General features: G+C 58.4%; 2 protein-coding genes across 2 annotated transcripts; both read left to right on the forward strand.

Annotated features, from left to right (window-relative positions):
• The first annotated feature begins 24 nt into the window (after positions 1-24).
• Positions 25-16,489, forward strand: MAP3K11 (mitogen-activated protein kinase kinase kinase 11). Its single transcript, XM_057552453.1, has 11 exons — positions 25-171; positions 1,004-2,301; positions 6,951-7,131; positions 7,320-7,468; positions 7,574-7,749; positions 7,889-8,132; positions 8,634-8,747; positions 9,432-9,567; positions 9,660-9,751; positions 14,594-15,001; positions 15,628-16,489. Exons 2-11 carry the CDS (start codon positions 1,563-1,565, stop codon positions 15,963-15,965), a joined length of 2,577 nt encoding a protein of 858 aa, XP_057408436.1. The 5' UTR covers positions 25-171; positions 1,004-1,562; the 3' UTR covers positions 15,966-16,489.
• A 1,602-nt stretch (positions 16,490-18,091) lies between these two features.
• Positions 18,092-20,953, forward strand: KCNK7 (potassium two pore domain channel subfamily K member 7). The gene is made up of 3 exons (XM_007170947.2): positions 18,092-18,410; positions 20,106-20,504; positions 20,748-20,953. The coding sequence occupies exons 1-3, from the start codon at positions 18,092-18,094 to the stop codon at positions 20,951-20,953; spliced, it is 924 nt and encodes a 307-aa protein (XP_007171009.1).
• Positions 20,954-21,177: the final 224 nt, after the last annotated feature.

Genomic DNA, 21,177 nt, shown 5'->3' on the forward strand with positions numbered 1-21,177 from the left:
GCGTGCGCAAAGTTCAGGTCTAAGGGAAGGGACGGTCCGAAAGGCAGAAGCGCTTGGGCGCATGCGCACACCTAAACGTTGCCAATCGAGCGGAGACCACTGCGCGGAACCCAAGGGATAGTTGAGGGGCCATCGAGTAACGGCGGAGTTAACTGGCGCAAAATTCTCCCAGTGAGTTACAAGAGGCGGGGAAAAGGATGGAGGCGCGGACCTCCCTTGGCTAAAGCGACAGTTCGCTACGGGAGCACGCCCCTCTAGGTCCGCCCTTTTTAGCGATGGACCTGAAATGTCATGTGCTACCTCTACTTCCAGGTCAGAGCTCAGACTTAAGATTGTAGAGAGCGACCCTCCAAGAACAGGCAGGAATAGTCGAAGTAGGATAGCGTCGTTTTTCTTAAAGTGACAGGCTCAAGGCAATTGGGGTCAATCCAGCGGTTACGAAGGCTGTTTAGCTATTCTGAATCCAATCACTGAGCAAATTTCTTGACCGCAGTTTCAGGTGTCCGCCCCTTCATGGGGAAGAGGCATGAATAAGTGGATTGTTTCCCAGGTGAGGGAAAGAGGAGAGCCTTAGCCAACTCGTTCCAAGAGCTCGAGGTGCAGCCAGTTCCGTCCTCCTTGTCTTACCCACCCCCATCCCACTAGCTCTGCAAAGCTGAGCTTCTGGCCCCAGTTTCAGATACGAAGAGAATGAGGCGCAGAGAGGATGGGTCACACAGCCCTGCAACTTCGGAGCCAAGACCATACTCGGGTTTACCCCTCTCCCAAGCCCGGTTCTTTGCCCCAATTTTGCTGATGCGGATGTAGAGAGTGGGGATGGCCCGTCCTTAGTAGAAACCAACTTGGACCCTAAACCTGCTGTCATGGGGGGTCGGGGCTACCCTTCCCCACATTCTGCCTCTCATTGCCCGCCTACCCGGGAACTCCCAGGCCCAGTCGCCCCGCAGCCTCTGGGAGGGGAGCGGTGCTACCCGCTCGCGTCATCTGATGCTGTTTCCTGCAGGAGGGAGAACAGCGGAAAAAAGTGAAACTCCACCCTCCACCTCTGCCTCCCGCCCCCGGGGCCAAAGTACAAAGGGAGGAGGAAGAAGGGAACGGGGTTGGAGCCGTCGGGTTGAGAGAGCCCAGCCGGGAAGAGGCAGCTTGGCCCAGCTAGAGACACTCCAGCCACCCGCTGCGCAGAGAGACCCAACCGGAGTCCAGGCGCTGCCCCTTGCTGGCCCCACCTTACACTTGGCGGGTGCCGGAGCTAGACTCCCAGGACTGCTCCAGACTGAGGGACGCCCGGGCCCCTCTGTGCCAGCCATGGTGAGACGCCGGAGGCCCCGGGGGCCCACCCCCCGAGCCTGACCACACTGCCCTAGGTCGCCTTCCTCCGGAAGCCCGAGATGCGGGGGGCCGGGAGGCGACACTCCTGGCTCCCCAGAGAGGCGTGGGTCTGGGGCTGAGGGCCAGGGCCCGGATGCCCAGGTTCCGGGACTAGGGCCTCGGCAGTCAGCAAGGGTGGGGACGAGGGGCACCCAGGGAAGGTCCCCCACACCCACCAACGCCAGCTCCCAGCCATGGAGCCCTTAAAGAACCTCTTCCTCAAGAGCCCGCTGGGGTCATGGAACAGCGGTGGCAGTGGGGGCAGTGGGGGCGGCAGCGGAGGTTGGCCAGAGGGATCCCCGAAGGCGGCAGCTTATGCCAACCCTGTGTGGACAGCCCTGTTTGACTACGAGCCCAATGGGCAGGACGAGCTGGCCCTGCGGAAGGGCGACCGTGTGGAGGTGCTGTCCCGGGATGCAGCTATCTCAGGCGATGAGGGCTGGTGGGCCGGCCAGGTGGGAGGCCAGGTGGGCATCTTTCCATCCAACTATGTGTCTCGGGGCGGCGGTCCACCCCCCTGCGAGATGGCCAGCTTCCAGGAGCTGCGGCTGGAGGAGGTGATCGGCATCGGTGGCTTCGGCAAGGTCTACCGCGGCAGCTGGCGAGGCGAGCTGGTGGCTGTGAAGGCAGCTCGCCAGGACCCCGATGAGGACATCAGCGTGACAGCCGAGAGCGTGCGACAGGAGGCCCGGCTTTTCGCCATGCTGGCACACCCCAACATCATTGCCCTCAAGGCCGTGTGCCTGGAGGAGCCCAACCTGTGCCTGGTGATGGAGTACGCTGCCGGCGGGCCCCTCAGCCGTGCCCTGGCTGGGCGGCGTGTGCCCCCCCATGTGCTCGTCAACTGGGCCGTGCAAATTGCCCGTGGGATGCACTACCTGCACTGCGAGGCCCTGGTGCCTGTCATCCACCGAGACCTCAAGTCCAACAACAGTGAGTTTTGGGGAGCATGGGTGGAGGGTGGCATGGCCCAAGCACACACCTACTGCCAACTCTCAGCTGAGCCTACCTGGGGATCTACTAGAAGCAGGAGTTCCTCCCCTAGGGGAAACTCAGTTGACCAGGGGTGCCCATGGGCTCACACTAGCCCCAAAGCAGGAGTCCCAGGCACGCAACAGAGTCCTTCATGCCCCATCCCCAGAAGGAGTCCTTGACCCCAGCTCACAGCTGCCAAGTTAAAAGAATTGGAACCTCTCACGTGGACCATAAGCAACTTGCCTAACCGTGGCCACTACCTCAAGGAAGGAGAGTGCTGGATGCTGGCACCCGCTCATCTTCAGGGAACTCCCCTGAAGTTCACTGTTGTCCTGTTGGTGCCTCCTCCCCCCTCCACTTGTGGTGGGCAGCTCCTCCAGAACAGAAATCTCAAAGGGGGAAAAACCACCCCCTTCCCCTGCCCCGTGGTGGTCAAAGCTGGGGCCAGGGATGGAATTCTGGCCCCACCCCTCCCCCCCTGGCTGCATGATCTCTAGCTGGTTATTTCACCTCAGAACCTCGATTTCAGACTCTGTAAAAAGGGAGTGATCGGGAGGGTGAAACGGCTTAACAGGCTGGGCATCCGATGCCCGGCACACAGTGGGTCCTCAGCCATGGGTGTGGATGTTTGAAGGCTGGATCACCAAGAGGGCTTTGCCTGGAATCAGCACTCAGGAGTGGGCGTGGCGGGGCTAAGAAAGACTCAAGCGGTAAGGCACTCCATCTCCAGCCATTTCAGGTCCTACACACTATCCAGCATGGGCCCAAAACAAGCAAGTGACAGGTTTGGAGGGCTTTCTGAAGCAGACGAGCTTCACACCAAGCCCAAAGCAGGGAGTGTTCAGAAAGGTACCCAGTTGGACGCAGGGCCTGACAAGAGCAAAGGCAAGGAGGCAGGACCCAGCACGGTAGTGGGGACCTGGGCTGGGCCTGCTGGGGCCTGAGGTGCAGCTGTAGAGCAAAAGGAAGGGCCGGTGAGGTCAGTGGAGAGGCACGGGTGGCTCTTGGAAGGGTGAGCATGGATATTTTGAGCCTCCTGGCCTGGGCTGAGCATGGGTAAGAGGCTTGTGGGGAGCAGAACACCAGGGCCCAGTGATATCCAAGTCCTTGCCAGGGCCAGAGGGACCACCCCACCCACTCCTCTCATCCACAGTAGGGGGCAGATCCCACCTCTCAGCCTCCCTCCTGGGCCCTAGCCATCTAGGGACCCCCACTCCCTGACCCAGCCTGAGGGGGATTCCCCGAAGGCCTGGGGGGAGGGGACTCCCATCTTCTGTTTTTCCTCCAGTTTTCTTTCCAGAAAAAATGGAACAATAGCCCAGGCTCCTGCTCCCCACCCTCCCCACCGCTTCCTGCGTTTCCTGCTGCCCCTGAGCCAGCTTCCTGCCCCTGCTCCAGCCTCTGCTCTCTCCCCAGCCCAGCTGCCTGCAGGGGAGGAAAGAGCTGGGGGTAGGGGGTTTGTGGGAGAGGAAGGAGCCAGGGATTGCACCCCTACTCCCCCCCAGTTCCCTCCCAGAGTCTGGTGGTGGTGAAGGGCAGGCAGGGTGCCCTTAGCCTCGCTGAGCCTGGCCTCCCACCTCGCAGACCCCAGTCCTAGGCCCAGGCTGCTGTCTGCGGCATTGGGGGGGGGGGGGAGTCCCTGGGATGGGGGGGGCGCAGGCAGGAAACAATGGCGTGATTTTCCTGGACAATGGGGGCCTTGTGAGGAAGCCTGGCAGGGAGAGGAGGGGGAATTCTCTAGGCCCACGAGTCACAGGACTGACCAGCCAGCCCAGCCTGGGCCTGACCTCCCCCAATTCTCCACCAAAGGACCCCCCGCCCCCCCATTGGAGACCTGAGCCAGGCCTCCCAGAAAGGAGAAGTAGGGACCATGGGAGGGAAGCGGAAGAGGCGTAAGCTGCCTAGGCCACTCCCAAGCTTCACAGAGGCAGCCCAGGAAGGGGGCTGGGGGTCAGGTCCCTTTCAGAGGCCAGGGAGCCCTAAGGGGATGCTGGGAGGGGGATCTCTAGCCCCTTCTCCTCTGAGTGACCCCTGACCGCCCCATCCCCAAGGTCTACATCAGACACCAGAAGAGCAACTTGGGTTGGAACAAATTCAGGGCACTTGGAGAAAAGCAGGGGACACGGAGGTGAGGATAAGGCTTCACAGGTGTCAGGTCAAGCTGGGGGGTAGGAGGCGGCAGAAAGGCCACCAATAGAAAGAAGTCCTGAGACTTTGAGTGAGTTGCTGCCCCTCTCTGGACTTCAGATTACCTGACCAAAAAAGGGAGGCTGGCCTCCCAGCTTGAGATACTGGCGCAGAAGGTGTTTCACCAGTCTGTGAGGTACCACAAGTGGCTAGAGACCCGACTGAGAAGCAGCCATCAAGAGGATGGGTGGGTCCTGGCACCAGAGGAGGCGGGAGTCCCTCTCCAGCCCCAGTACATGGATCCCTTTGCCTGGTCCCTCTCCAGCTACCTGCCCCAGCCTGCTGCGGTTCTTCTCTGGAATGAACTTTCGCAGAGCTTACTGAATGGTCCAGTTCTGAGTCTTCAGCAGCCGGGCCAGAGGCTGTTGTGAAGCTGGAAGTAAGATGTGATAGAGATTGGAGGAGAAAGTCAATCTGAGAGAGATTAGCAGCAGAATCTTTAGGTCAACTGTCAGATCCTGTGCTAAAGCTTTAAAAAGCGTGATCTCGCTGGACTTGCCTGCCGGTCCAGTGGTAAAGACTCTGCGCTTCCTCTCTACAGGTGGCACGGGTTCCATCCCTGGTTGGGGAACTAGGTTCCCACATGCCGCTTGGTGCCGCCAAAAAAAAAAAAAAGTGATCTTGTTTAATACTCATGATGACCCTCTGAGGTGGGTTTTGTCGTCATGCTCAGCTTTAACTGTTCAGTACTCAGCCCCAGTTTGGCTAAGAGGAGAGGGTAGATTGCAGGATCATTCTCTGAATTTTGAGAAATTGTGGGAAGATTTGCCAGGCACGGTGGAAGGATGAAGATGGTTGTTGAGGACATCAGGTAGGGCAGCTGATGGGCAGCTGGATCGACTTCTGAACTGGAGCTCCAAATGTGGGAGATGCCAATGAGGAGTGGGCAGCTGGCACCTGGGAGAGTCCAGGACAGCCTGGGGGCAGTGGGCCAAGGTCAAGGGGAGGCCAGGCTCTGAGGAACGCCAGCATTGAAAAGGCTAAGGGTGGGGAGGCCCTGAAGGAAACAGCAAAAGCAGCCAGAGGTCCTGGGAGCCAAGGACAGCAGGGAGGGGTTGAGCAGCAGTGCCAGATGCCCCCATGAGGCCCAGAGAGCTCGGCCAGCAGCAGGATCAGGAGTTGTGGCTTTAGACCTAGAAAAGTGAATACCCTGCTTCTGTCACCTCCTCTGAGAAGTCTTCCCTGACTCGCCGGGCTGTATTAGGTGCCCGTGTCCCCCACTATGGTGCTGTCACTCTGGGCAGGATTGCTGAGAGGTGTGCCCTGAAAGGACGTGTGTTCAGAAATGTCATTGGCTTGGATGTCACTTCTCTACGATGCAGTTGGCTATAACCAGAAAAGTAGAGAGGCCTCTTCAGAACCTTGAAAATTCTATGATTTTGTCCTCTTTTTATTCCTCTAAAACTTCTCTCCTTTGAGCCATGCTTTTCCTGGTGAGAGATTTGCAAGCTGCTGCTTCTCCTCTCTGTACAGAATATGGTGGCCCCATTTGGGACAAAGCCATGAGCCCTTACCACGTCTATCCACTACTACATTTGTCCCAAACTCCTTTCTAGCCAAGAACCACCACTTTCTTAGACCCCTTTCTCTCTCTTTACATCCAGCTGCATCAGTGGATATCTTTTGGAATCTTTCCCCTGGGAGCGGCTGCGCTAGCCACAATGGGACATGGACACCAGGGGTCTGTAATGCCTGCTGGGCCTCCTTTCTCACCAGGGGGTTCCCTCCTGCTCCCCACCCCGAGGCAGGTTCTGATTCATACTCCTGCCTCAGCAAAATGACAAGACACAGGTTTCTCTTGAAATCAAAGTTACAAATGCTGAGAGGCTGCCATATTGCCCACTTCTTTCTTTTCTTTTTTTTTTTTTTTTTTTTTTGGCCACACCGTGGCATGTGGAATGTTAGTTCCCCAACCAGGGATTGAACCATGCCCCCTGCAGTGGAAGTGTGGAGTCTTAACCACTGGACCACCAGGAAGGTCCCCATATTGCCCATTTCTATTCCGTGCAGTGTTAGGAGAAAGTTAGAGCACTGGCTTTGGAACCACACAGACCAGGTCGTGGCATCTGCTTTATTTGCATATGCCCTTGGTTAACTCAAATTATTGCTCAGTTTCTTCTTCTGCAAAGTGGGGATAATGATGTCTACCTCATAGTTTTTTTGTGTGTGTGAGTGCTAATGCTGAGTGTAAAATGCCTGGCCTCTAGTAACCCCTTGGTAAATGTTTCCCAGCATTGTGCTTATTGTCTGATTCTACCCCAACCCCAGCTGTGAGCTCTCCAGGGCAAGATTGAGACCAGTTCACCTCGGTGCCCCCAGTACCCAGCCAGGATGTCTGTCAGATGACAGTTTGCTCCCAGCTCCTCCCTTGTCCCCACCACCTGAGCCTGGAGCACCACAGCCCTTCCTCTCTTCCCCAGTTCTGCTGCTGCAGCCCATTGAAGGTGACGACATGGAGCACAAGACCCTGAAGATCACTGACTTCGGCCTGGCCCGCGAGTGGCACAAAACCACGCAAATGAGTGCTGCGGGCACCTATGCCTGGATGGCTCCCGAGGTTATCAAGGCCTCCACCTTCTCTAAGGGCAGCGATGTCTGGAGGTGCGACTGGGTGGAGGCTGGACAGATATGGGGCTGCAGAGGGCAGAGGTGGCTGCCAAAATCTAGGGCTGGGCAGACAAGCAGAGCCCAGAGGGAGGGACACAGACCACTGAGCTCTTGGTTGCCTTGGGATGAAATGGCAACGAATAAGTAGAGGAGGGGACATAGACCCTTTGTCTCACCCACAGTTTTGGGGTGCTTCTGTGGGAACTGCTGACTGGGGAAGTGCCCTACCGTGGCATCGACTGCCTTGCTGTAGCCTATGGAGTGGCCGTTAACAAGCTCACACTGCCCATACCATCCACCTGCCCCGAGCCCTTCGCACAACTCATGGCCGGTAAGGGGATGGGGCAGGAGGGTGAGGGGCAGAGCTCCTTGGCCCAGGACATATCCACTCACAGACCCCTTCTTACCCTGTCCCCCCTCCACTCCGTTTCCCCAGATTGCTGGGCGCAGGATCCCCACCGCAGGCCCGACTTCGCCTCCATCCTTCAGCAGTTGGAGGCACTAGAGGCGCAGGTCCTGCGGGAAATGCCGCGGGACTCCTTCCATTCCATGCAGGAAGGCTGGAAGCGCGAGATCCAAGGCCTCTTTGACGAGCTGCGGGCCAAGGAAAAGGTGGAAGGAGTCGGGGTCCCAGGGTTGGAAGGGGACGCGGGGAAGGAATGTCTCCCCCGTTTCCATGGGGCATAAGGTGGGGGTGAGCGTCTGAGATCGTACCCGACTGACTCCACCGCCTCCATTGTCCCGGGCACAGGAACTACTGAGCCGCGAGGAGGAGCTGACCCGCGCGGCGCGTGAGCAGCGGTCACAGGCAGAACAGCTGCGGCGGCGCGAGCACCTGCTGGCTCAGTGGGAGCTGGAGGTGTTCGAGCGCGAGTTGACGCTTCTGTTGCAGCAAGTTGATCGCGAACGGCCGCACGTTCGCCGCCGCCGCGGAACCTTCAAGCGCAGCAAACTCCGCGCGCGCGACGGCGGCGAGCGCATCAGCATGCCGCTCGGTAAGGGGCGGGTCCCAGCACGCTGCCCGCCATTGGCTTCGTGGGCGGAGGGGTGGGGTCAGGCGGGTGTGCTGGCCACACCGGGATTGGTCTCGGGCTTTGGTGGGTGGGCCTGTGAGCTGAAGCTGGAAGGGGTGGGGCCAGGAGTGTGTTTTCTTTTGTGGGCGGGTTCTGGTGGGAATATTTGCATGTCGGCCTGGGAGTGGCTACGGCCGGGAAGGGGCGGGGCTCATGAAAGTTCTGAGAAAGCCGAGGGAGTGGGGTGGGCCGCCTCCTGGGAATCTCCGACTCCGCTGCTCTTCCCCGGGTAGAGGTTTGCTTTCCTTACCGAGAGCCTGGGGCCCAGGAAGGCAGTGAGGCCGACCCCAGTCACCCAGCCACTGTGCCAGGCCCGGTTCCAGCACTGCCTGCGTGGCCTGGGAGCTGCCGAGGGGCCCTGCGGGTTAGGATCCAGTCTCTCCTTCACCACAAACCTGCACCCTGCTTCCCTCCCAACCCCAGACTTCAAACACCGCATCACCGTGCAGGCCTCTCCCGGCCTGGACAGGAGGAGAAACGTCTTCGAGGTCGGGGCTGGGGACTCGCCCACCTTCCCCCGGTTCCGGGCCATCCAGTGTAAGAAACTTCGACTTCCCTTGCCCATGCCCTTACCCCCAGACCTTATCCTTTTGTCAGTCAGACCTTATCCTTGGAAGTGGATCCCACACACTGTCTCCTCCTCTTCCCCTCTGCTCCCAGGCTCCCTCCCCTATCCGTCTAAACTGGTACCTCTACGTTCCCTAAGCAGCATGCATTTTACAACTTTTTTCAGTCTAGCAATTGTATGACACTATGTCCCATTCATTTTCCTAAAGACTTTGCTAATATTAACTTAATTCCTCACGAAGACCCTGTGAGGTAGATGTCCTTGTTATTATATAAGTTTTACTAGTGAGAAAAGTAACTGCCTAATGCTGCACAGCTAGTAAGTGGCAGAGTCAGAATTCAAACCCATGCAGTTTGCTGCAGTGGCTGTACTAACTACTAAGCAGCAAATGCCAGGTGAAGAAGGACTAGATGAGATGCCTCACTGCCAGTCCCAGGACCGCACACCACCTACCCCGCCCCAGTTCTGTTCAGATTCTCCGTAGCCCAAAGCTCACCCTGGGAATGGGATGGGGCCCAGCCTGACCCACCCCCCACCCCCATCCTCCAAGAAGTTGCCCCTGGAGCTCGATTCTCATGATGGGAGGACAAGGATCAAGGTTTTTGACCTCAGCTCAGACTCCTTCCATCGCCCCCTCCCCCTGCCCACCACAGTGGAGCCTGCAGAACCAGGCCAGGCATGGGGCCGACAGTCCCCAAGACGTCTAGAGGACTCAAGCAATGGAGAGCGGCGAGCATGCTGGGCCTGGGGTCCCAGTTCCCCCAAGCCCGGAGAAGCCCAGAACGGGAGGTGAGTGCCTGAGTGCCACCCACCGAGTGTCTTCTGCCTCCCAACAGTCCCGAGATTCACGAAGCACAACTCCCCTCTCGTCCCCTCACCAGGAGAAGGTCCCGCATGGACGAAGCCACGTGGTACCTGGATTCAGATGACTCATCCCCCTTAGGATCTCCTTCCACACCCCCCATGCTCAATGGTGAGTGGCCTTGTCTCCCCGCAGCAGACTGTTGCTGCACTCCTGTGGGTACTATGGGGAGGCTACAAGAAGCCAGCCTTCAAGGCAGGCCATTCCTAGAACCCAGGTCTGACCCATCAGCCCACAACTGAGCTGGATCCAGCCTAGGCCTCAGGGACCCTATTCAGGGCTGGCCTGCAAGAGGGCTCTCCCCTGGCCCTGTGGCAGCTGCTGTGCCCTCAGCAAGCTCTAGGGAAGACAGGAAAACAAGGAACGGTGCCCCTCATTTGGGACCCAGGGGGAGCGGGCCGAGAGAAGAGAAGGAAACTGTGCATGTCGGGTGGAGCTAGACAAGTGGCTGCCACACTGTGCTTCTCAGAGTCCCTTCTGGGGAGCCTGTAGGTGGAGAAGAGGATAAGAAATCTGAACGGGTGGTGATCTAGGGCCAACTCACTGCATCTGAGGCAGTTCTGGACTTTTCTGTTTTCCATAATGGCAATAGCACTGTGTGTCAGGCATTCCATCCAAGCAACAATCTCATGAGGGATTATTATACCCATCTGAGAGATGAGAAAACAGAGGCTCTGCGAGGTAAAGTAATCTGCCTAAATCCCCCAGCTAAGGACTTGAACCCAGGGAGACTTTGACTCTCATGCTCGTAGTGAGCTTTCCCAGAAACTTTCACTTGAAGAAAGGGTTTCTCACATACAAACTACTTGGGAAGCTAGGGGGTTAGCAGAAACTGGGGCTCCTGTGTCAGAGGGACAAGGACTCAGCTCAGCACTGCCCAGAATTGGCAGGGACTAGAAAGTTGCAGCCTCCCTTGCCTGTGGGTCCCTTTAGAGCCCCCAGCTGTACCTGCTTCTCACAGCCAGAATATAGGACCTGGCTTAGGTGTTATCAGACCAGAGTCCTATTCAGCAAACAAGTTAGACTCACTCCTCTCACCCCACCCAGCGCGTCACGTCCGCCATTACCTGAGCTACATTTCACAGTAATAACAATAGCAAACGTTTATTGGGTCCTTCCTATGTGCCATTTTATAGAGGAGGAAACTGAGGCACAGAGAGGTTAAGTGGTTTGAAATAGCGCATACAGCAGAACAGGGATTTGAGCCCAGGTCTGACTCCAGAGGCAGGGCCCTGCAGCCCCGTCTGCCACACCATTTTCTGCTCCAGCAGTTGCATTGCCCCAAGCTAGCTGTGCTGCAGGCACTGAACTGAGAATTGGAAGGCCAAGGGGGCTGCTTGGAGTTACCTGCTCTAGAACGTCCCAGGCCAGAAGGGTCAATGGAGAACTTGAGGTCCTGTCAACCTGGGTGTGTAGTCTGAAGGAGCCCCTGACCATATTCTGCAGATCCATTTGGCTTTACCCTCCCTGAGCTCCCAGGAGCAGGGACACACGGCCTGGACCCCATCTTTCTCCGGCTTGCCCTCTTACCTAAAAGGATATCACCTGTCCCAGCCCAGCTGCTGGCTGAGCACTTGGTTCCCCTCGTGCAAGCCCACCCTCCAGCCATCTTGGGCCCACCCACGAGTGCATGACCTTGATCTCCCAACCACCCACAGAGTGAAAAACCTGGCTAAGAATCAAAGACCCTGTGAGATTGTCCCAGGCATTAGCCACACCACCGGGGAGCCCCATCTCCCACCCCTTGTCCGCACCTGGGTGTTCTGGCCCCTGGGGAACTGGTTGCAATGAGTGGCAGATTGGTGGGTGCAGTCAGCCTGCACTGACAGCAAGTGCCCCATGAAGCTTGTTGCCTTGGAGCCACTAACTACCACGTGGCCGTGTCCTCTCTGTGAGGCCCCACAGAAGCGATTTCACCTTCATCTCTGGGTCAAGAATGGTTTTTCTGCTTTCTTCTTAACAACAGGGTTGCCAACTCTTACTACCAGGGAGCTTAGAAGCAAATTAAAATCCTTGCCGAGTTACCTGGGGCAAGTCGCTTACTTCTGGGACCCTCAGTTTCTCAGGATATCGGCCTCAGGAACTTCTTTCCATTCTTAGTTTGTGTGCTGACCTCCAGCTTCACTTAACTTTGTTCCATTTTTCTTGCCTGTTTTAAACATGTTTTTCCCCTGTTCTGTTTAAACTCACTGTAAATGATCAGTTTCTTCACCTGTAAAGTAGGGTAACAGCAATCACCTTACATGGTTGTCACAAGGATTATAAGAATGGACTCTTACATCAAACATGTATTGACACATATTATGAGCCAGGCATCAATGTGCTAGAGATCAACACTGCCCTGACCTCGGGGAGGGCCTAGTCTGGTGGAAAAGCAGACTCAGAAATAAACAAGGACAGTAGGGAGTAGTACGTGGTGGGGTGAGGGCTGTACAAGGCATAACATGAGCAAGAACTGCACAGGTTACAGGGGATTCTGGCAAAGCTTCTAAAAGAGGGAAAACCTCTTGTTTTCCTCTCCGTTCTACTCACTTCACTTCTGACACCAGATGCCTGGGGGTTTTCCCCGCACCGACCAATTCTGGGACACCAGCTGGGCGTCCTACAATCCAATCCAATTCTAACACTGCCTACCTGGAGTTAGTTTGTGTCAGACCCCACAGGTTAAGGGTTCAGGCCCACAGGACTGCTCCTCCCCACTTCAGACACCAGTTGTAAGTTCGGGTTGTCACCTGTGCTCCCCACCAACCAGCTATAAATCAGAGGTCCCCACGACCCCCTCCTCAGACCTGATAATTTGCTAGAACAGCTCACAAAGCTCAGGAAAGCCATTTACTTACTAGATTACCAGTTTATTAAAAAGGATACAGGTCAAGAACAACCAGATGGAAGAGATGTGTAGGGCAGAGTATGTGGGAGGACACAGAGTTTCCACGCCCTCTCCAGGCACGCTACTTTCCCAGCACCTCCACTGGTTCACCAACCCAGAAGTTCTTGGAACCCTTTGGCTGGGTTTTCATGGAGGCTTCATTACATGGACATGATCGATTGATTAAATTCTTGGCTATTGGTGATGGGATTCAATCTCCAGCTCCTCCCCTCCCCAGTGCAGGTGGAGGCTGAAAGTTCCAACCCTCTAATCACATAGTTCGTTCCCTTGGCAACCAGACCCCATCCTTAGGAGCTTTCCAAAAATGACTGCATCAATATGAACTCAGATGTGGTTAAAAGAGCTCCTTATGAATAACAAAAGGCGCTCCTTTCACCTTTATCATTCTAACACTTAGGAAATTCCAAGGGTTTGGGGAGTTCTGTACCAGGTATGAGATGAAGACAAAATGTATACTTTTTTATGAATCAGAATGTCACAGCTTCACAGAGGACGTGACATCTCAGCTGGGTCTTGAATGGTAAATAAGGGATCACTGAGAGCCGAGATGGGGAAGGTGTGCTGAACGGAGGGAATAGTGTGTGTACAGCCGTGGGGCCCACCACACCTGAGGAAGAGGAATCCTGGTTGGAACTCAGAGGGAGAGTTGAGAGCCAGGGACTCACAGACCTGAAGCAGCAAGTGGGGTTCAGGCCTGCATCCCCTCGGTCTGCGGAGCCCAGTGTAGCCCTGGCACATAGGCCAGCAGATGTTTGTTGAATGAATGAAGCTGGAAAGGCAGGTAGGAGCCAGTTCAGGAAGGGCCAGGAAATTGATGGGGGAGTTTTTAAGCAGAGACTTGTCTTTAGCAGATTTGCATTTTAGAAGGCAGTGGCCACTGCGGGGGGTGGGGGGGGGAATGAGAGTCAGAGAGATGGGGGGAATTCCCTGGCGGTCCAGTGGTTAGGACCCCTGTGCTCTCACTGGCAAGGGCGCGGGTTCAGTCCCTGGTCAGGGAACTAAGATCCCGCAAACCGCATGGTGTGGCCAAAAAAAAAAAGAGATGGGGTAAGGGTTGTGGCTGAGGACAGGGACCCCAAGCAAAGTCCTGGTTCATAGCAGAAGCTCACTTTCCCCAGCTTTGCATTTCTCCCTCTGGACACCCAGCCCAGTGCTCCACTCCAGGCAGGCCCAAGGAAGAGAGAGAAGGCTTTGAAACCCAGACACGGAGCTTAGACTTTCTTCTAGTGGCAGTGGAAAGCCATGGCAAGTTCTAGAGCTAAGGAGGACCTGACAAAATTGGGGTTTGTGGGAGGCCATCACAGACTGCCCTACGTCCTCAATGACAGGTTCCCCAGACCCAGCCCAGGTGGTCTAGGATGGAGTCGGGCCAACCCTAGGCCCACAGGTTAGGACACAGGTGTCCTGAAATCCAGGGCAGTGCGGGCTTAGCTGAGCCCTTAACCTCTCCAAGCCTGGGGCATGAGGATCAGACAACACAATGCCCCTAAGTCATTCAGCTCAGGCCTGACTCAGACAACTCACCTCTCTGAGCCTCAACTTCCTCATTTCTGGAATAGGGACAGCGATGCGTGCCTCTCAGGGCTGTTGTGTACACTGGAATCGACCTGTGTGCTACCGCTGGAGGGGGGGCAGGCAAGCAGAAGGACCAGGGCTGCCCAGCCAGGAAGGAGGTGGGCACAGAGCACGGGTCCCAGGCCTGTCCCTGGACCCCTCCGGATATCCATTGAGGCCACTGAGGCCCCGATCTGGCCTCAGCTTGCTTGCTGGTGGATCCCCTGCCTTCCCTCCAGCCCACCCTCCGTCTCTGGGCTTCAGGGCCCCTGGTTGCCTCACAGGCTTTGCTCCTGCTGGTTCCTGAGACTGCGATGCCCACCCCACCCCGCCCCTTCTGAAAGGCCAGAACGTGTGTCTGCTGGGGGAGGCGGGGCGGCCTGGGAGGAGTTGGGCTGGCAGAGCAGTGGAGTCAGGGAAGCTGTCGGAGGGGAGCAGAAGTCAGTCCTTGCTCTAGGGCCGCCGAGGGGTCCGCCCGAAGTCGGCCTAACTTGTGTACCCGCCACCAGGTAACCCCCCGCGGCCGAGCCCGGAGCCCGAGGAGCCGCGGCGGCCGGGCCCGGCGGAGCGCGGCAGCGGCTCCGGGACGCCCAAGCTGATCCAGCGCGCGCTGCTGCGCGGCACCGCCCTGCTCGCCTCGCTGGGCCTCGGCCGCGACCTGCAGCCCCCGGGGGGCCCGGGCCGCGAGCGCGGGGAGCCCCCGCCAACGCCCCGCGCCCCGCTGCCCACGCCGTCCCCCGCCGAGCCGCCTCCCTCCCCGCTCATCCGCTTCTCCCCCGAGATGCCAGACGCCCAGGCCTCCCCGCTGAGCCCCGACGCCCCCGGCTCGCCCACCCCCGTGCCCCTGCTGCTGGAACTGGGTGTCCCCGCCGGCCAGCCGTCAGCCAAGAGTCCCCGGCGCGAAGAGGAGAGGCGCGGTGAGTGGCCTCTGCCTGGTGACAGAGGGGAGGAGGGGCTGGTGGGGACGTGCAGGGCAGTACAGGCGCCACAGCTGTCTGCTGGACCCCAGACCGCCCCCTCAGGGCGATGAGGATGCGCCGTAGGGAACTGAGTTCCCTGTTCAGCCATCCATGGGGCGGGGGGGGGGGGGGGGGGGGCGGGGGCCGGGCCAGGCCTGTTGTGAGATAATAGAAATAATGAAGATCATGACGCTAGCGAACTCCTACTGGTTGCTTGCTTGTGCCAGGCACTGTTCCTAGTGCTTTACAGAGGTTGCCTCATTCAGTCATCGAAACAAGGCTGTGAACTAGGTACTCTGGTTATACCTATTTTTTAGATGAAATATCAAGGGACTCCAGGCTCCCACTAGTAAGTGGCCGAGCTGGGATCCAAGCCCAGGTCCCTCTGCTCCAGAGGACTCCTCACTCTTAACTGCTACATAGTAAACAGATGCACCACCAAGCATGAAGGGCCATGGAAGCTATGAGTCCCGTAACTCACTGTACAGATGAGGAAACTGAGGCCCAGAGCAGGGCAGTGCCTCCTGGGGACACCCAGGAGTTGGTGACTGCCTGACCTTGGCCCCTTCCCCCTCCCTTCATAGGAAGCGCCGTCTCACCCCTACCAGGGATATCACGCTCCGCTCCTGGCACCCCAGGTACCCCACGCTCACCGCCTCTGGGCCTCATCAGTCGACCTCGGCCCTCACCCCTTCGCAGCCGCATCGACCCATGGAGCTTTGTGTCAGCCGGGCCACGGCCTTCACCCCTGCCCTCGCCACAGCCTGCGCCCCGCCGGGCACCCTGGACCTTGTTCCCAGACTCAGACCCCTTCTGGGACTCTCCACCCGCCAACCCCTTCCGAGGGGGCCCTCAGGACTGCAGGGCGCAGACCAAAGACGTGGGTGCCCAGGCCCCGTGGGCGCCAGAGGCAGGGCCCTGAGTGGGCCGGGCTGCTCCCCACGCTCCCACCGCCCTCCAGGAGCCTCAGCATACACTGGAATAGGAGCCGGGCAAGCCTCTGTGGCTGCCTTGGTTTCGCCCAGGGACCCCGCCCCCTCAGGGGGTCAGGAACACTACACTGCACAGGAAGCCTTCACACTGGACGGGGGGCCTGCACCCCTCCACACCTGCCACGTGTGGGTCCCCCGACTTACCCGCCCCACTGGGGCCCAACACTGTACCCAGCTGGTTGGGAGGACCAGAGCCTGACTCAGGGAATTGCCCCCAGGGGTGGTGCAGGGAGGAGGGGAGGTGCAGGGGAGAGGGGCCGGCCTTAGCTGTCACCAGCACTTTTGACCAAGTCCTGCTACTGTGGCCCCTGCCCCAGGGCTTCGTGCCTCGGCCCCCCTGCCCCGGGGGTCATCTGGGGCCGGGGCTCTCTGGGTGCCTTCCTGCTGCCCCGGCCAGGGTTGGGACCATGGCCTCGGGATCCAATGAAGCCAAATAAACTCCCCAAGCTGTCTCCCCAAGCACAGCCTGTCACTTTCTTGGAGGTAACCAGGGGATCCAAACCGTCACATGACCCTGGTGACCTCATGCCCTCAGCACAATGGCAGTTGGCCTGGGCCTAGGCTGGGATGCTCTGCACCACATCCCTCTCCTGGGATCAAGTCCGCTTGATCATCAGGCATTCAAGGCCCTTCTCAGCCTCCCTGCCACCCACACGCTCGGGCCTCACCCATCTTCTCCCACCCTCACCAAGCCTTTCCCACCATTTCAAGCAACTGTGTTTGCTCTGATTCTTCCTGTTGCTGGGTGATCCCGGCTTATCCTTAAGGCCCAGCAACAACATCACCTCCCCTGGGATGCCCTCCCGGCCATGCTGCTCCCACCCCAGGCAGCTTGCTGAACTCAGGAGCCCACAGCCCTCTGGGTGGCATCTTGGTGGTTTGTCCTGGGTTTGTTTCTATCCCGTGGTCTGGACACAGGAGGGGGTCCCCCACCCTGACACCTGGCTCCACTCAAGCCTCTCTTAATGCCACGGGGTTCTGCGGACTACCCCTCCCACACCACGCCCTAGGGCAGGGGACCCTGGGCTCAGCGCCTCCATGGTTTATGTGAGTCGGGCTCCAGGCTCCCTCTCCCCGTCGCATTCCGTGGCAGCCAGACCTACTGTGACTCCAGTGTCCACCAGGGTGGGGACTCAGGAGGGCTGGGCATGAAGGGTTCTCAGGAAGCTCTCAGAGTGGAGGAAGCATCATCTGTCCAGGGCGCTCCGGGCATCCTCCACTCCTGTCCTCACCTCACCACCCTGCCCCACCTGCCCCATCCCAGGTCCCACCAGCCCTCTCCCACCACAGCCCAGGCTGCCACCTTTCCATCTGGGATGCTTGCACTAGCCCCCTCCATAAGTCCCCTGAGCCATATGTCCTCAAGGCCCTGTGTCCCGACCCCCAATCCCCGCCCCACCCCAGCAGGCCCCTGCTTTTCTCACCACCCCTAGCTCTTTCCCACCTGGCCTGGCCTCTTCTCTTCCCCAGCTGAAATGTCGCTCGTCAGAGGAGCTTTCCAGGTGATGTTCCCCTCCCCCAGAACTCTCCCCCATTACCCAGGGCGTTTCCTTCAGGGAGCTTATGATGATGTGAACTCATCCTGCGTCCTTGCTAACAGGTTTCTTATGGGAACACCAGGAGAGCAGGGACCCGGTCTGTCCTCTCCCCTAACGTCCTCTGGGTCCGGGCACCTGCTGAGCGGGTGAATGGGGTCTGTGACTGAGTGAGATCATCCTTGAATAAACGACCACAGTGTGACTGGGAGCCAGTCAAGTTACCTCTCGGGGTCTCGCCTTCCTCTATCCCGCCCCGGACCGCCCACCACCCGACCACCCAGCTTTGGCAAACTGGGCAAAAAACTTCTTGCCCCAGAAACTGGGAGGAGTTATCCAGCTCACCTCCTCGCCTCACCCTCCCAGTCCCACTGGCCCCAGCTGATGCCCCAGGCTTCCCTCCCTCTCCAGCCACCCACGCAGCACCTCCTCCCAGCCCCACCCTGCCCGGCCCCTCCCAGGTGCCTGTGGTGGAGCAGTCGGCTCCCAGGGCACCTCCGATGGACTCTGGGTGGCACACCATGGGGGCTCTGAGGCCCTGGGCCCGATACGGGCTACTGGTTGGGGCCCACCTGCTAGCCCTGGGGCTTGGGGCTGCAGTGCTCCAGGCCCTGGAGGGGCCTCCAGCACTCCGGCTCCAGGCCAACCTCAGGGCCGAGCTGGCCACTTTCCAGGCGGAGTACGGGGCCTGCCTGCCACCCAGGGCACTGGAAGAGCTGCTGGGCACCGCCCTGGCAGCCCAGGCCCACGGGGTTTCCAGCCTGGGCAATGGCTCCGAGACCAGGAACTGGGATCTGCCCTCGGCCCTACTCTTCACTGCCAGCCTCCTCACCACCACGGGTAAGGCCGCCAGAAGGCCGGGCAGGAAGGGGCTCTTGAGGCCATTGCTACCTGGGGTCCCTGGGGGTGCAGCCCTCCCCCCAGCCCCAAAGTGCTAGACAGAGCCCAGGACTTATTAGGCCTGTCATCACAGCTGGGGCTCCCCACACCAACACACCCCAACTAGTGCCTCAACTTCAACTGCCAGGAGGGGTGTGGGCTCCTCAGTCCCACCCCCAGGCACCCTTTGAGACCCAGGAGAGGTGGCCAGACCCCGCGGGCCTGAGGTGAGACCGGGAACATGAATTATGGGATGGATTCTTGGATGGAGGGAAATGGAGTGAACCCAGGGAGTACAGGACCACCATCCCAGAAGGAGTGTGAGGGAAGGCTCCTGGGGGAGGAAGTCCCCATGAGATGTTAGCCAAGGCAAGAGGGCACAGAGATAGACACGAAGGAATTCCTGGCAGAGGGAACAGCATGTGTGAAGGCCCAGAGAAATAAAGCAATGGGACCCACAGCCCTGGGGGGATTTGTCCTGGAAAGTGTCTGAATATTTTTTAAAGGCCATTTTCCATCTTCTTTTTTTAAATTTTATTTATTTTTGGCTGCGTTGGATCTTCGTTGCTGTGTGCAGGCTTTCTCTAATTGCGGCAAGCGGGGGCTACTCTTCATTGTGGTGCCCAGGCTTCTCATTGCAGTGGCTTCTCTTGCTGCAGAGCACGGGCTCTAGGCATGTGGGCTTCAGTAGTTGTGGCACGTGGGCTCAGTAGCTGTGGCTCACGGGCTCTAGAGCACAGGCTCGGTAGTTGTGGTGCACGGGCTTAGTTGCTCCGCAGTACGTGGGATCTTCCCAGACCAGGGCTCAAACCTGTGTCCCTTGCATTGGCAGGAGGACTCTTGACCTCTGAGCCACCAGGGAAGCCCCATTTTCCATCTTCTTTTGGAAAAATTGGGAAACCTATTTGCACTGAGCCAGAATCCTTGTTGGAGTAGAACAGGGCCTGCCCTGGGGGCAGAGTACATGCTCTCCAGCCCACCCCAGTCCCCACCACTCCCTTTTGTCTTACTTCTGACTCCTCTAGGTATTTGTGTTTAAAACCCTGGACCAGCCAACCCTGTTCCCCCAGCATGCCCCACTCTTTCACCTCTCCCTGCCTTTGCACACGCTTTTCCAGCCTTGAATGCCTTCTCTCATGTGTGCTGCCTCTTTTGCAGCCCTTCGTGTCAGGTGTCCTGACTGGTTTTCCTGCCTGCCTTCCCCACTGGAGCCTGGGCAGACTCTGATTCCAGCACAAGGCCTGGCACCCAGGATAACTTGATATACCTTTGGGGAATGAAAGAAGGGGTAACATTTCACCTGGTGGGTTTGGAAGTGGGGGTCAAGGGCAGAGCTGAGGAATCTCTCAGGAAGCCAGGCTGCCTTGGGGTAGGACAGCAGCTCTCAGAACTGCCCCAGCTACAAGAGGCCTGAGTGGACTGTCTCTTTTAATCCTTTCTTGTTCCAGAAAATAAAAGAGTGGCCCGGAGAGGTTAAGGGACTTGAGTAAGACCCCAAGTGAATGAGGAGCAGAGCCAGAGCGAGCCCCGGCCTGAACAGTTCCGGCAATCTCGGCCACCAGAGGGCAGCCTTCTACCGGAGGGAGGCTGGAGGAAGTGGGTACCCGGCAGGCATCCCACTCAGGTGCTCATTACCCATGTCTCTCTTCTCTCCAGGTTATGGCCACATGGCCCCACTATCGGCAGGTGGAAAGGCCTTCTGTGTGGTCTACACAGCCCTGGGGCTGCCAGCCTCCTTAGCACTTGTGGCTGCACTGTGTCACTGCCTGCTGCCTCTGCTCAGACACCCGGGTGCGTGGGTAGCCATCCACTGGCAGCTGACGCCGGCCACGGCTGCACTACTGCAGGCATCTGGACTGGGCCTACTAGTGGCTGGTATCTTCATGCTGCTGCCAGCACTGGTGCTGTGGGGTCTGCAGGGCGACTGCAGCCTGCTGGAGGCCATCTACTTCTGCTTCAGCTCACTCAGCACCATCGGCCTGGGGGACCTGCTGCCTGGCCGTGACCATGGCCTGCATCCAGTGCTTTACTACCTCGGCCAGTTCGCACTTCTGGGTGAGTCCAGCTGCCAAGGAGCGTGACAGGGAGGAGAGGAGGGAAGAGGAGCCTGGACTACAACTCCCATAAGCCACTGGGGAGGCTGAGCCTCACAGGTTGGAAGGACCCTGCCCCAGGGCAGGGTGTGGGAGGTTTACTCCCAAGTGTTAAGAGAATTGTGAGTGCCGGTCACTGGCTGGGAGGTGAGTGGGGAGCATTGTCAGCACCCTGAGAGCTGCCCCAGTAACCTCTCCTCCCCAGGTTACTTGCTCCTGGGGCTCCTGGCCATGCTGCTGACCGTGGAGATGTTCTTGGAGCTGCCCCAGGTCCGTGCCATGGTGAAGTTCTTCAGGTCCAGGGGCCCTCTGAACGCTGAGGACGAAGGTGGCATCGTAGGCCAGGATGAACTGGCTCTGAGCACCCTGCCACCCTCAGCAGCAGCCCCAGAACGGGCCCCAGCTTGCTGACAGGTGTCAGTGATGGAGTTGAGCTCCTTTCAGGTGGAGAAGCCTGAGGAGGAAGCCATCGGGAGTGGCTGGGGAAGCCTCTGGAGGTGGGAGGGGAAGGGATGGATGTGAGGACCTCAAGGAATAATGTGTTAATAAAAAATAAAACGGGCAACACCGCCGACTGTTTTCGTCTCGTTTCGAAATGGGACTTCCCTACAGCGATCAACAACCCAAACCCCATC

Source organism: Balaenoptera acutorostrata, chromosome 9 (genome assembly GCF_949987535.1).
Source record: "Balaenoptera acutorostrata chromosome 9, mBalAcu1.1, whole genome shotgun sequence".
NCBI classification, from domain to species: Eukaryota; Metazoa; Chordata; class Mammalia; order Artiodactyla; family Balaenopteridae; genus Balaenoptera; species Balaenoptera acutorostrata.

What these genes read in the sequence shown, in the direction of transcription:
- MAP3K11 (XM_057552453.1), top strand. Translation starts at nt 1,563, where the DNA reads ATGGAGCCCTTAAAGAACCTCTTCCTCAAGAGCCCGCTGGGGTCATGG. An exon ending in CTTCGCACAACTCATGGCCG is followed by an intron (nt 7,469 to 7,573) that starts GTAAGGGGATGG and finishes CCGTTTCCCCAG; the next exon opens with ATTGCTGGGCGCAGGATCCC. An exon ending in CCGGTTCCGGGCCATCCAGT is followed by an intron (nt 8,748 to 9,431) that starts GTAAGAAACTTC and finishes TGCCCACCACAG; the next exon opens with TGGAGCCTGCAGAACCAGGC.
- KCNK7 (XM_007170947.2), top strand. Translation starts at nt 18,092, where the DNA reads ATGGGGGCTCTGAGGCCCTGGGCCCGATACGGGCTACTGGTTGGGGCC. An exon ending in CAGCCTCCTCACCACCACGG is followed by an intron (nt 18,411 to 20,105) that starts GTAAGGCCGCCA and finishes TCTTCTCTCCAG; the next exon opens with GTTATGGCCACATGGCCCCA. An exon ending in CGGCCAGTTCGCACTTCTGG is followed by an intron (nt 20,505 to 20,747) that starts GTGAGTCCAGCT and finishes TCTCCTCCCCAG; the next exon opens with GTTACTTGCTCCTGGGGCTC.